Source organism: Neodiprion virginianus, chromosome 5 (genome assembly GCF_021901495.1).
Source record: "Neodiprion virginianus isolate iyNeoVirg1 chromosome 5, iyNeoVirg1.1, whole genome shotgun sequence".
In the NCBI taxonomy this organism is placed as follows: domain Eukaryota; kingdom Metazoa; phylum Arthropoda; class Insecta; order Hymenoptera; family Diprionidae; genus Neodiprion; species Neodiprion virginianus.
Genome location: NC_060881.1, coordinates 17,835,286 through 17,848,318, shown reverse-complemented (window position 1 = coordinate 17,848,318; position 13,033 = coordinate 17,835,286). Strand labels below are relative to the sequence as shown.

At 39.1% G+C, this 13,033-nt stretch overlaps 1 protein-coding gene across 2 annotated transcripts in view; it reads right to left on the bottom strand.

Annotated features, from left to right (window-relative positions):
• The window catches only part of LOC124304840 (5'-3' exoribonuclease 2 homolog), a 39,478-nt gene that overhangs the window by 16,749 nt on the left and 9,696 nt on the right, over positions 1-13,033 (bottom strand). The window contains exon 16 of one of the 2 annotated variants that reach the window (XM_046763541.1): positions 12,762-12,970. The exons of the other annotated variant lie outside the window; for it this stretch is intronic. Within the exon in view, the coding sequence (XP_046619497.1) occupies positions 12,777-12,970 (194 nt within the window). The 3' untranslated portion in view covers positions 12,762-12,776. Of the gene's footprint in view, positions 1-12,761; positions 12,971-13,033 lie in introns of those variants that run through there. 2 annotated transcript variants of the gene reach the window in all.

Below are 13,033 nucleotides of genomic sequence, written 5' to 3'. Positions count from 1 at the left end.
AACGTAAATGCTTCGTTTCGGTATTTTTGTGTGGATATGGTTGAATTTTTCAGTCATATATATAAATTTTCGAGTTCAGTGGTTATTATACGCCAGCAGTTTTACGAGGAGAGTTGAAAAGGAGAGGAAAAAAATTTGACGGATCACGGCGTAACGTCCTTTTGTAAAATTCGATTTAACGAATCAACCAAAGGATCATAAAAGCACGGTGAAAAGTTGGCCACAATCGTGTTCACTTCTTCTCGCGGAAATGAGGCGGAAGAACCACAAGAGAATTCAACCACCGCCGAGCGGTAGACCCGAAGCAGTGTCTGCCTTTTATGTGTTTTTTTTTTTTTTTTCATTCTTATTTTTCAATATGTTAGATTTGTTCTTGATGTGGTTTTGATATTACTATAGGCTCAGGTATAGAATCGTTGTGGGTGCAGAGCACTCGAGCGTTCATACATCCAGTGTAAAAAAGACACGACGGGTCGACAAACGGGCCTGGAAGACCAAGTAAAAGGAATGAAAATACTCGGCAGGGTTCTTCCCAATGTACCTTTACCGCTGTCGTCATCATTATTGCATTTAACCTTGTTTTATCCTCCCAAATAAAAATCCCTGAAAATTGTTCCGTATAAATATGTCCACTGAGAAAGATTTTCATTTGTTATAGTAAGTAGACAAATTCAGTGAAACAGGTATCGTTCAAAAAACTGTTTGAATATTATTAGAATTACGAAAAACGAGGTAAGCGTAACCATTTTACGCTATTGTCGATCCGTTTTGGTAATTGCAACGCAAAATCAGTTTGTTTGGTTTACTCTACGTTTTTAGTTAAATAAGGCTTCAACGTCAATTTATTGTTGCACAAGCATTAAATTTTCGCAACAGTTACAAGAAAATATAGTAACAGTGATCATAATGAGAAAGAATAGTAACAGATACCAGACTTTCCGGTAACAATTACAAAACTGATTTTCATTTTGTACCTAGAACTATATTTTTCGATTGTGGTAAAAAATGAAAATAGTTAAGGACTAACCGGAGCTAAAAATTTCTCTCGGTGTGTATTTCCCACTAGTACCAAAACCAAAGTAAAAGTAGTAGCAATAAATTCGTCCAAAATTGATCGGTGTCAACTACTGGAGAACAATTTTTCTGATCAATTCGAAAAATTCAACATCAGATAGTATTAAATTGACATTAGGATAGTGTTAGATTGACATTAAGTAGCGTTGGATACACATCATATAGTGTTTCATAAGCGCCAAATTATAGTCTGTAGAAGTCCATAGCATATTTTTCTGACAGTGAACCAATCAATGTATGTTCCGAGCACTTCCGGTGTGGGTTTCCAAAATTTAGGAAATTCAGGTAAAAAAACGTTAATTTGAATACCCGGTAACCTAGGGTAAGAGAAAATTGAGGCCAATCTCTGAGGCATTGCATTGGTGCTCAACGAAGAGTATTTGTGCCATGAAGACTAGTGGACCGCTTCTGGGGTGCAAAGAAGGGAAGCAGCTCTCGGCCCTCCGCGTTTACGCCGGCGTATACGCACCCGAGTCTAAAGAACTCCACGTCATTTTTGAATTAATCTCATTCGACTGCCCCCTTTATACTCGAGCCTCTTACCTCGGCAGCAGTAGACCGCTTAGCGCGCCTTCAAGATTAATTGGAATAAAAAATCCTGGGAAATATGAAGTTATTTTTAAAAGGGCTGAGCTCACTTGTGCACACACGAACTGGGCTGTATAAAATCTGTTGGAGCTGTTCCTTCTGTTTCATATTTAAAAACGCCTATTCCTTCCACCACTTCTGAAATTGTTTCTGCCAAATATCCACTTTCATTTCGCGTGCTCAACAACTAAATTTCTACCCAGTGACATGCGTATTATCATGCTATTATTAGCACAACTTTAAATAGTACGACTATTCCTCACTCCTGCACTATAATCGTTCCTTTTTTTATGATCTCAAGTCTTAACGAATTACTGTACCGAATTAATGAAACATTTATTGTAACCAGGCTATGAAACTGTTGGACACTTGTAGCACACGAGTCATCTGGGTCAGTCACTGAACAGAATGAACATAAACTTGAACTGAACAAGAGGGTGTGGTGCATGACAATAAATTATGACTTTGAGGTTAATCCGAATACATAGTTAAGAGATTACATACACCTAGTTTAATGAAAGAAGCGGATTTTCCTAAATTCCTGAAATTTGCACAATCGACGTTTCTAACCCCTGAATAATACGAATCACATATTAAACATATAATACTATAGAAAATCATTAACCTATGAAGTCTTTGAGTATTTTAAACTTTGCGCGTGTAACTAATAGACAGACGATTGTTTTGACATGAAAATTTCGCAAGCAGATGCTGGAAGAATTTAACTTTTGTGACTTGATTTCCTTACAGCCCCTAAATCATCGAACCAACTCGAACCAGAATGAATTATTTCCACAAAGGATGTGTCTATGACAAAAATACTCCACTTTGAAAGAAGCCGGTCTGTAATTTCAGGAAAGAGATACAATTTACCTCTGACAAGTGGCTCTTTATCGCATAATGAATAGGTCGTCAACAGAGGAGTTTGAAGATCATAGAGTGGTTCCTACAGTAACGTCAAAAACACAATCGGATTTTTTACCGATCTTTGTCGCCAAATCTTTTCATTTCCTTACAGATACTTACAGATACTGTCCAGTTTCCCATTCACTGTTCTCAATCTACGATATAAGGTTAGCCAACTATATTTGCAGTAACCTATATTTTGGGTGAGTAGAGCTGTTTCATACTCGTAAGAAACGAAATCTAGGAGTCTGTAATTATCGGGAAGTGATCCATAGGCAAACAAAACCGCCCCGAGGGGGCAAAAGAGACTTGACACTCGTCTCTGGATGAATGGACGCCCCGCCCTTTTGTCCGTCCGTCCGCCTGTCCATCGGTCGGCAGTCGGTACGTCAGCAACTGGTAAAATACCTCATACAATTCCCTCGCAGGTAATGGAGCGCATATCCTAGCCAAGGAACAAAAACCCTTACTCACCATCCATGGACTGAAAAAGCTGTAAGGGTGTACTGTTGTGATGGAAGGTATTAAGCGGGCAACCTGTGCATCCCTTGGGGACCTGCGGATCACCCTACGGACTTTTTATTTACCTGAGCCAGTCGGACGATGACACGAAATTAACCGATCAAATCCGATTAGGTACAAAGACGTCTGTTTATTCCACGCGTTACGAAAATTATGCAATCATGAAATGGCAACCGTAAAGCAACGTCTGCAGAAGCTTATACTTCCAGAAAATTTAAGAAAACTTACAAACGATAAGTTTCCAGTTTTGCGTGCAAACTACACTGAAATTAAAGTATCGTAAAAATAGTCCTCAGCCTTCATTCAAAGTCGAAATAAGCCGTTAAAAATGTCATAATGCAGACCATAAAAATGGTTAAAACTATCATATTTTGGGTCCTTACAATCTACATTGTACACACACCATGGATAAACCATACTTTTCTCTCAGTACATATTCGTCAAGCGGAATACTTGTTTTTACAAGTGCATGGTAACCATGCAAATACCAAAAACCAAGGTTTACCTCATCATCAGATAGAAAGATAATTTAAGATGTTCTATTTTTTATTCCACTAATATTCTCAGAACGAGAGATCAAAATAGTAATCCACTTAGTCCAATTCGCATAGGATGAACGAAGGTTCACGAAAACATTTATGGAGTTGTGATTTGTGAATTGGAAAATCGCGATTTAACCACGATATTTTTATACATCTATCAATGCTGTCTTCCGAGTTTTCGATTAAAGACTAAAAAGTTGTCTTCTTGAAACAGCTCTGACTACTAATCATCGTTACAATTTCAATTCATCCTGACTTTTTCAGTTAGTTTCAGTAACATATTTGCCTTCCGACTTTTGCTTTTCTAAATAAAAGTACCATTACCCTTATTAGCAAACATGTCTAGGTGCTCTGACACAGGCCCGTTATACATCTGACGACTAAACGACGAAGCTCCATTTTATGACTTGTAAACTACGTAGACGCCAATGGCACTCCAAACGGATAAACGACGAGTGATTCTATTTTCCGTTTATTCGGTAGTGTTGGATGATTGCTCAGCACGGGTGGTCGATTAGTCGTTAGAGAACCCCGTATCGTTCCCTGACGGGGAAGCGTAGTAAACGAATCAGTAAACCGCGATAATAGAGTTTCTTAGTCGAAAATTGAGTGATTCTGAGGGGGCCGAGGACCAGTCAGGCGAGGAATTGATAATCAACCCTGCCCACCTTCTCTGGTCACCCTTCGAGTCCACTCCCCGCTTCCACTAAGGGTTTCGGAGGATGACCAACCCCATCCACAAGTAAATGGGTGCGGTACATTCTGACTGCACGTTATAAATACACAGGGAGCCAGGTAAACCGAGTTTTTCCAGTTATTGTAGGTGTGCTGTTCACAAAATCAAACAAGGCCCGCCAGAAAATACCGTTTACAAAATTTTTAACAATCTGATTCGCCAATTCAAACCATGTGTGAACTGTATTCTTCGACATCCTTATCTATAAATTTGCTGTGTTTTTTTTCTCTTGACCTTCGGCCTAAAAAATGTTGAAAATACTTTTATTAAATATATAATAGTTTTTAAATTATGTACACCAAAGCTGAGAGAAAAATAACTTAAAAGCTGATGCTCCGAGCTTGAAAATAATTTTTCGATCAGTTCTTCGCATGCAATTTCGAACAGTTCCGGAATTTTGAAATTACACGTTTTGGTCAGGTACCTTAAATTGAATAGTCCGCTAATTTTGTGCGAGAAGTTTACAATTATTATGATTAAAAAATAAATGCATAAAAGCACGCAAGAAATATGTCAAATTATAAGAGGATATCAAAATACCGACCGAGTAAGCAAATCGTTATATTTTACACTTTCTTTTCTCTCTCGTGAGTCATGAAATCATTTCAAAATTTGTAAAATTCCTTTACCTTTACAAAAACTGCTGTCTTGAAGAAACAATTTGTTCAGATTGGTATTGCATAAACAAAATTGGAGTGAGAAATTTATGCGGTTGTATAAAAATTGTATTTGTTAGCCGTATCGTTATAATTCTATTACATGGATGACGTAGTTTCGTCGAGAAAAAAAAAAATAAATAAATAAAAAAATTCGACGCTTACATTCTAGGCTTCTATTCACAGCCCTCCCCGAACCCCAATTATACTAACGCACAATTGACGATAAAACCTGAACTTGAATTCGGTTTTCGAAACGGTTCATTGTGAGCCTCCGAGGTAAATGCTTTTTACGCAGCCATATTACAAGAGGCTTGCGACCATTGTCCTCGACTTATTCAAAAATAATAATATATTCCCGATATCTCCGTAAAAGTAATTGGATCGAGACTTAAGCCCTTTGCTGTGGGTGGTAATATAATGGATGATGAATCTGAAAACATTGGAATCGGATCAAAAACGAGAAAGGTTAATCATTTTGAACGGTCTAATTACAGAACCTTTGCTCAAATTCATGATATCTTAGTTTGTGTTATGCGAATTTGCTGAATTCCATTTCTATCATCAGATAGTGGATATGTTGTTTCATTTGTGTACACCATCATAGGTGTAAATAATAGAATAAATAACATTGTTGAGAATTTTGTGAACAGTTTTTTCCTCTTTTCCTAGCATCCGATTCAGGCTTTACTTTCCATTCAACATTAAAGCATACTAATCGATGCTCTCTGTAAATAATCCCCAAAAGATAACGAAACCGTTTTCAAAATGTCTTCCATTACACCCGATCAAAAACCGCTGCAACGTCGGAAATCCAGAGTTCCATATTTTTACGACGTGTGCAGGATACCGTGAGCTCAAAGCTTGACTCGCACTCGAAACATCATGAAGCACAAAGCGCGACGAGGAGCTTCTGCAGAGGGGGGATGTGAAGAGAATTTAGAAAAAAGAAGGTGGCAAAGGGATGGAAACGCGGCAGCTCGCCGAGGTGACGCTAATGAGGCACGTCATAATTAGTGATACAGTCTACCTACTGGGCGCTCTCCGAAGAGTTCTCGAGAATACGGGCAATCCCACACTTGGTAACGAGAGGTGAGGAGGGGACCGTCCTCGTCTTTCCTCATTTCTTCCTTTCTCTTGTCCACTCGTCTCGCGGCACCTTCCTGTACCTCTAGTTCTGCACCCTCTTCTGATTCTCATCTCGAACAGCGACATCACACGGAAAAATAACCCTGCATTCCCGTCATCGTATGAACTCTTGATCTGCGCCCAGAGCCAAAGATGATACGTATTCGATATATAAAACGACCGAGAAGCATGAGGACGCATCACCGTTTTCGAAACAACCAGAAAGATAAAATATAAGAAGCAACTGGATTTTCGATCGTTCATCAATGAGAAGCGTTCACAGTTGTGGTTGCTATACAGTCTACAACTGTTTTCATTTACATATAAATTAATACTGTTTATTCCTGACTCGACCATAAAGTTAACTTTTTTCTCTAAAACGAATTTACTGGAAATATGAGCCCAATTTAATGGTTCGAAATTTCAAATAAATATTGCGACCAGAGTTGAGTCGGAAATAAAGTCCTGTATGTAACACAGGAGTAAAAGTCGACTTTATTCCCTTGTTACATAATGTACTACAAATACATCGACAAAAATTTCGTTTTTTACAGTTATCAGAAAATTCTACATGAAATTGATATCTTTAGGATAATCGCGGTTTGCATATTGTTGAAATTACAGGAAAATGAGGAACAAGTAAGTATTCAGTACAATTATAATTGTCAATAGTACATTTTCTGGATATTATAGCATTGAATCTGATAGTTCAGTGTACTACATTTTTTTTCAGTCAAACAACACCTCAACATCAATTCATGGTTTCACCTAAATCAAATTATCGCAATAGTTACGAATAGGGGTGTGCGGGTACTAAAATTCTTCGGGTGGGGTCGGTTCGGGTAAATGGGTTAGTTTCGGGCACCCAAAAATCTCAAGTTACCAGAAAATCTCGGGTTACCCAAAAATCCCGAGTTCCTCGAAAATTTCGGGTTTGCCGAAAAATGCGGAGTTTTTAATAATTTTGGTCACGGTTATTTTCGCTTCTCCAAAAATTGCGTGATTTCTGAAGTGAACAGAGATTTCCAAAAATTTCGGACTTATGTCATATCCGAAATCCCGGTTAATCTAAAGGACAATTTCGTAGCGGTCTGGCATTATGAGTTCTGGCGGTTCTGTTCTCAAAAAATCAGACTAGAGCCTCACCAAGGAAATGTACTGTCGAATTCTTTCATATCTAGTTCATTACCACATCAACGTGAAATAATTTTATTATCGGCCAGGGGTGTGCGGGTACTGAAATTCTTTGGGTGGAGTCGGGTAAAATGGATTACTTTCGAGTCAAATAACCGAAAATTTCGGCTCCTCGAAGATTTCGGACTAACCGAATATTTCGCGATTGCCAAAAAACCCGATCCGATGCAAACTCGACCCAAACCCGAGATTTCGGATGCCCATACACCCCTAGTTACAATAAAGGTACATACAGTACAAGTGACCATTATCAAAGAGACCAATTAACATACCTTAAATAGATTCTCTGTTTACAGTTAAAAAATTAACGATAAAAAATTAAAACAGCCAAGGACTTTATAGTAACCACAACTAGAAATTTCTCTTTGTGATGCAGTAACATGAAACTGAGGTATCGAATATCCGATTTCTAAAGGTGCCGAACCGTGAATCTGGCTTACCCGTTTAAAATAGCGTGTCGATTTAATAGCAGCACGGAAGCATGCGCTTCGTCCGAAGCGAAACAACCGCATCGCAACGACAGCGATAAATACAAACCCCTGCAAGTTGCCCTTGCGCGATTTGCTTGCATGTAAATGCGAATACACGCGCCCACACACGCACAGCATACAAGCACCTAAGCTACGAGTGGAGGATAGTAACAGACCAGTGAATAGGTCCACAATTATACGAGGCGCGTAGGGCAAGGGAGTCGCTCCGTAGGGGTGGACGGGAGGATGAGAGACCGATTTGAAGCACAATGCGGCTCAATGACGAGGAAATTAGCCGCGGTACTGCTGGTGACGCCCGTCATCCCCATCCCATAAACACGAAGCGCACCGTCAACTTCTCTTCTCTTCGTTTCCCGCCGCTTATTGCTTTGATTTGCTTTTCTCTTCTCACACACTCATGCACGGAATTTACACCGTGACAATCTCGCGAAACTGAAAATCCGAATGCGCATGCGCGAAATCGCGTACGTCCATTGGATAGATTCAACTAATTCGCGTCAAGTTTTTCGTCCGCTTGTTGCAGGTTGACCAACCGAGTTGCGGCCAGTGCGGACGCCAGCTGCCGAAATTCTCCAGGCTTCTCGAGGCTATATCTCGTAGAGAATTCGAGAAAGCCGGAATCGTGTCTGGTCCACGTGCAAGTTAACACAACCTCGAAATATTTGTGCACTGGTATTTTGAGACAGGCAAAACCGGACAAAGTTGGCCAATCTGTGTAACCGAGGTGTACGTCACCGATTTTCTTCATTCTGTGACAGGATATTGCAGCGCATCAAAAAACTTGGACGCATATTTTCTTTACATACCAACTCGGTCATTTAAGGGGTCAAAACCACACTCAGTTTTACGCCAAAAATCGATTTCTAACAATATCTTGTCGATGAGGCAAAATTTCTTCATGAAATTAATCGGACATTATTCACTCTCAACAGACGATTACATGCCCGTTGCAGTCTTAACCTCCAGATTTGCAGCCTTCGTTTTTGAGATGAACTTTAGGGGTAGTTTTCACCCCTCGAATGGCCCAATTAGTACTTAAAAAATGCGTGTCTAATGTTTTTTGATGCACTATAACATATCACGGGAATGAAAACATGGTGCGGAACACCTCGACTGATTCGAATCTTCCTTGAAAGTGACAATTAAGTAAGGTGTCAGCGAAATCGAGACAGTTGAAAAATAAATTAAATGACTAAAAAAAGACTGTCGAATGAAAAAATTAATTTTGCATGATAAAACGCTCAAAAAGCTGAAGTTTGAATACTAGATCAGAGTAAAAGCAGCCCTGTTTACATATACTAACATTTTATATAATAATGTCCAAGCCTGGCGATATTGAAGATGTACGGATTGTTCCGTCGGAGTAAAAGAATAGGAATGCAGAAGAAATCGTATAAAAATATCGGCAGAAATTTCCTCGGTACAATTGTTAATGAATTTCAATAAAACAGTACTCCTGCTTAATCCTTCACCACAGTAATGATCTAGGAACGTTGATTTTTTATCCAGTTTTGATGATAATAATAAAAACCTTCCATGTAGAGTTTCTACCGTATCCAAATCTGACGGTTCACTTGTTAATTATATTTTCAATACTATATAACCTACACTTCAGAGTGTGAAGTTGTCACACTTAAATTGTACGAAATTTGGCATAGATATAAATTTTTTTAAGTCCTAAAGGCATCAAGGGATTGACTGGGCTTAATTAGTTCGAGTGTTGAACATGCCACCCGTTTCGAGGCATATAAATCGTTTAATCCTGTATTGACGTCAAGTAGTGTTGAAGAATGTATACCTGAAATTTCAATCGATCAACTTTGATCGAAAATTCAAGTTGCCATCAATATTTAGTCTCTATAGTACAAGTTTCGGAGGGATGAATGAAACCCGATTAGCTGTACAAAAACACCAGTACTATGATTTCCAGGTTTTTACATGAAAAAGAAAGAAATTCCCTAAGATTTTCCTAAGGAAAACAAAATTTTCTCGAGAGCTCAAGTTTTTTCCAGGTAAAATATACTCTGTAATAATATGATTTTCCAATTACGGTAAAAAGTGAAAATAATGAAGGGGCGAATACGCCGAATCGTATTTTACAATTCTTTCTTTTCCTAAGTAACGAATCTCTTCAAACTTGGGGAAATGATTAGGGCTTATAATTGTACTTGTGAGTTGTCTGAGAAACGTTCGGAAAATTCACGAAAACACTGAAGTACTTGCAGCTAGATTTTCACTCGATTAGAAATCATGGCACGGTACTGAGGCTGAACCAGATATTTTTTCTTACATCTTATAAACACTGATTGTGAAATTCAACTATATAAACTTCATTAATTTGAGTACATCATGGAAATCTCATTATTATAGATTTTTTCACTAAAAAATTCTTATTGTTTGTCTGATTCTAATGAAAAACACTTGACTTTATTTTAAACGAAATCTCCGCAGATCGTCAAATTCTAACTGTCATTAATAATAACGTATTTCTTGTTGAATCACAAGTTTAACATCTGTAAATTATTATGATTGTATATATGGGATTTTGTTCCTGCCAACTGATAAACTCAAGTAAGAATCTGTCTCAGACAATCTCTATGGATCTGAACTGTAATTAGACGAACTGTACGAATGTTTCTATAAAAAAATAGTGGCACCATGTGATTTCTCTGACGTTGTTAATAACAAGGTGTTTACAATTGAAATTCAATTTTGAAATATTATTTTCTGGATCATGCTGAGATTTTCTTGAATCGGACTCAACTTGATCAACTTCAGTTGCCCTGTTTAACTTTCGTTTTGTTATGTTTAGATTCTCAAAGATTGTACATAGTAGAAGCGTTCAGTATTTCGGTAAACCGAAAACTTTTTAGCAATTTCTTTGCAAAATATAATGCTACGATCGTAAAATTAATGGAGTTTTTGTTTACGTGGATTTGATTGATAGCTGATATGCGACAAGATAATGGTTCGGTAGTGTTCCAGATACACATATATTAGTATCCCTATACTCATAAGGTATGAGAATTAAAATGTTTGCCGATTATTCAGCTTACTTTTTGCTGAAATTGCGGTTTTCACCAAAATAACGGTATCTCGATATATCAAATGTACCGATTGAAATATTCTTGCAGAAAATCAGTATGAAATTTTCGATACCAGCCTATCAAGATCTTGTAATATGTATATATGTATATATATATATATATAATATGTATACGACTACTGAAGTTGACGAAGGGAACATACTTTGGGGCGTGCGACTCGCGGATATACGAAACGAATATCCGTTCCCCAAACGCAATACGGCGTCGTGGCTGGAAGACGAGGCTGAGGATGAGAAGTAGAAGGGCAAGTAAATATGTATAAGCAAAAGAGCCGGGCGTGGGTGGCGGCGAAGTTGGAGGTGGAGGAGGAGCTCGGAGGCGCACATTTCTATTTTCATCCGGCGTTGTCTATCCTCCGAAATGACAGGTGGGCCCCGCGTCAAGGCGGGCCCGGTGTCCCGGGGGCCCGGGGCCCCCGTAGCGGGGCCTCGTTAGACAAATTAAGCCCTGCTGACTGGTGCGTTCGCCCGGGATGAACTTCGAGTGGACTGCAAACACTCGAGGAGGCGCGCTACCGTTCTCCCGGTTCTCCTCCTCCCTCTTCGAGCCCGCCGACCACCCTGGCCTTTCCGCAATCGTTGGACGGATGAATGTAGCATGTACGTGTCTCCTATGTACCTATATACAAGTTGACTCGCAATGCCTCTGGTACATGGTACGTCGAGCAGATATGCGTATACATCATATATGTGTAATGTTGTATGTTTCTGTACGTATGAGTATGTTTACCAATTCCTGGATGCAAGGTAAGAGAGAGAGAGAGAGAGAGAGAAAGAAAGAACGTCAGAAATTTAGTTATGAATAATCCGAAATTAGAGACTTCGTGTTATGCAGATATTTCGTGCGAGATATCGGATGGAATTTTTTAAGATTTTTTTTTTTTTTTTTTGTTCACGTACTTTTTTACCTTTCGCGTTAGTTCGTAAGACAGCAATCAGTTTATGTGACCCGCGTCGCTCATTTTATATATATACGAAATGGTCGCACGTTTAGGATTAATCAAATTTAACGTGTCCGTTATATAATAATTAGCTATGATGATATAGAGTAGATATAGTTAGATATAGAGTCTCTAACGATTTTCACTTTTGACCCAAAAATATAGTTCAGGGTACAAAATGAAAATTAGCGTTGCAGCTATATAAACCAGGAAATCTGATACGAGTTACTATTCTTTTGATTATCTTTTCTTCTAATGTGTTCTATTTAAAGTCCTCAATTAGTTTGATGTTTGTGCAAGAATGAATTGATTTAAAGTTAGTTAAATTATACAACATGTACATAACAAACATATATAATATCGCATAACTCGATAATGTAAGTTGTTGGCAACTTTAGTCACACTAAATGGTTACTGATACAAAATTTTCTTGCATAATTCCAACAATATTTGAACCACAAGTGTAAAGATACCAATTTCCCTAGATTGAATCTTCTAGTGATTAAAACAAGTGAAATTTTTTTCTCAGCACGTCAATTAATTCGTCGCCAAAACCTCGTCGAAACGACTTAACCTCGATTTGTCATAGACGGTGCAGACAACCTGCTGCGAGAGGACAAACGCTCGTTTGTACTCGGTGTCCTCGAAGGCCTTGTCAAGGGTTTTTGTTTGTGTGGGTGGGCAGAGGGCGCCCCTTTTTCTATTCTTTTGGCGAAGGGCGGCGGCGCGTCCCTTTCCACACCGAGGGCACGATGTACATCCGCTAATTGGATAATTACAGAATGCGGCGTGCTTGTTTTATAATTGGGAGCGCACGGCCCGCCCGACCGCTCGACGTGACGGAACGTCGACGTCCCGAGTCACGCGGTACGTGACAATCCGTCATTCGAACTCATTTCGCAAACTCCCCTGTACCTCCTGCACCGTGCAAAGCACAGCAAGGATCAAGTTGCCACGGCTTTGCCGTCTGCAGACCCGAGCGGATTTCTCCTCGGCTGACAATTAGACTCGTGCCGGTGACAACAACGGGTAAACCACTTCGTACAACGGGCCCGTATTCGGATCCGAAATATCGAAGGATCCCATCTGGTGGGCGAAAAATGTACTACGCTAACCGGGTCGTATTTCGTTAAAAAAAAGTCGTTCTTC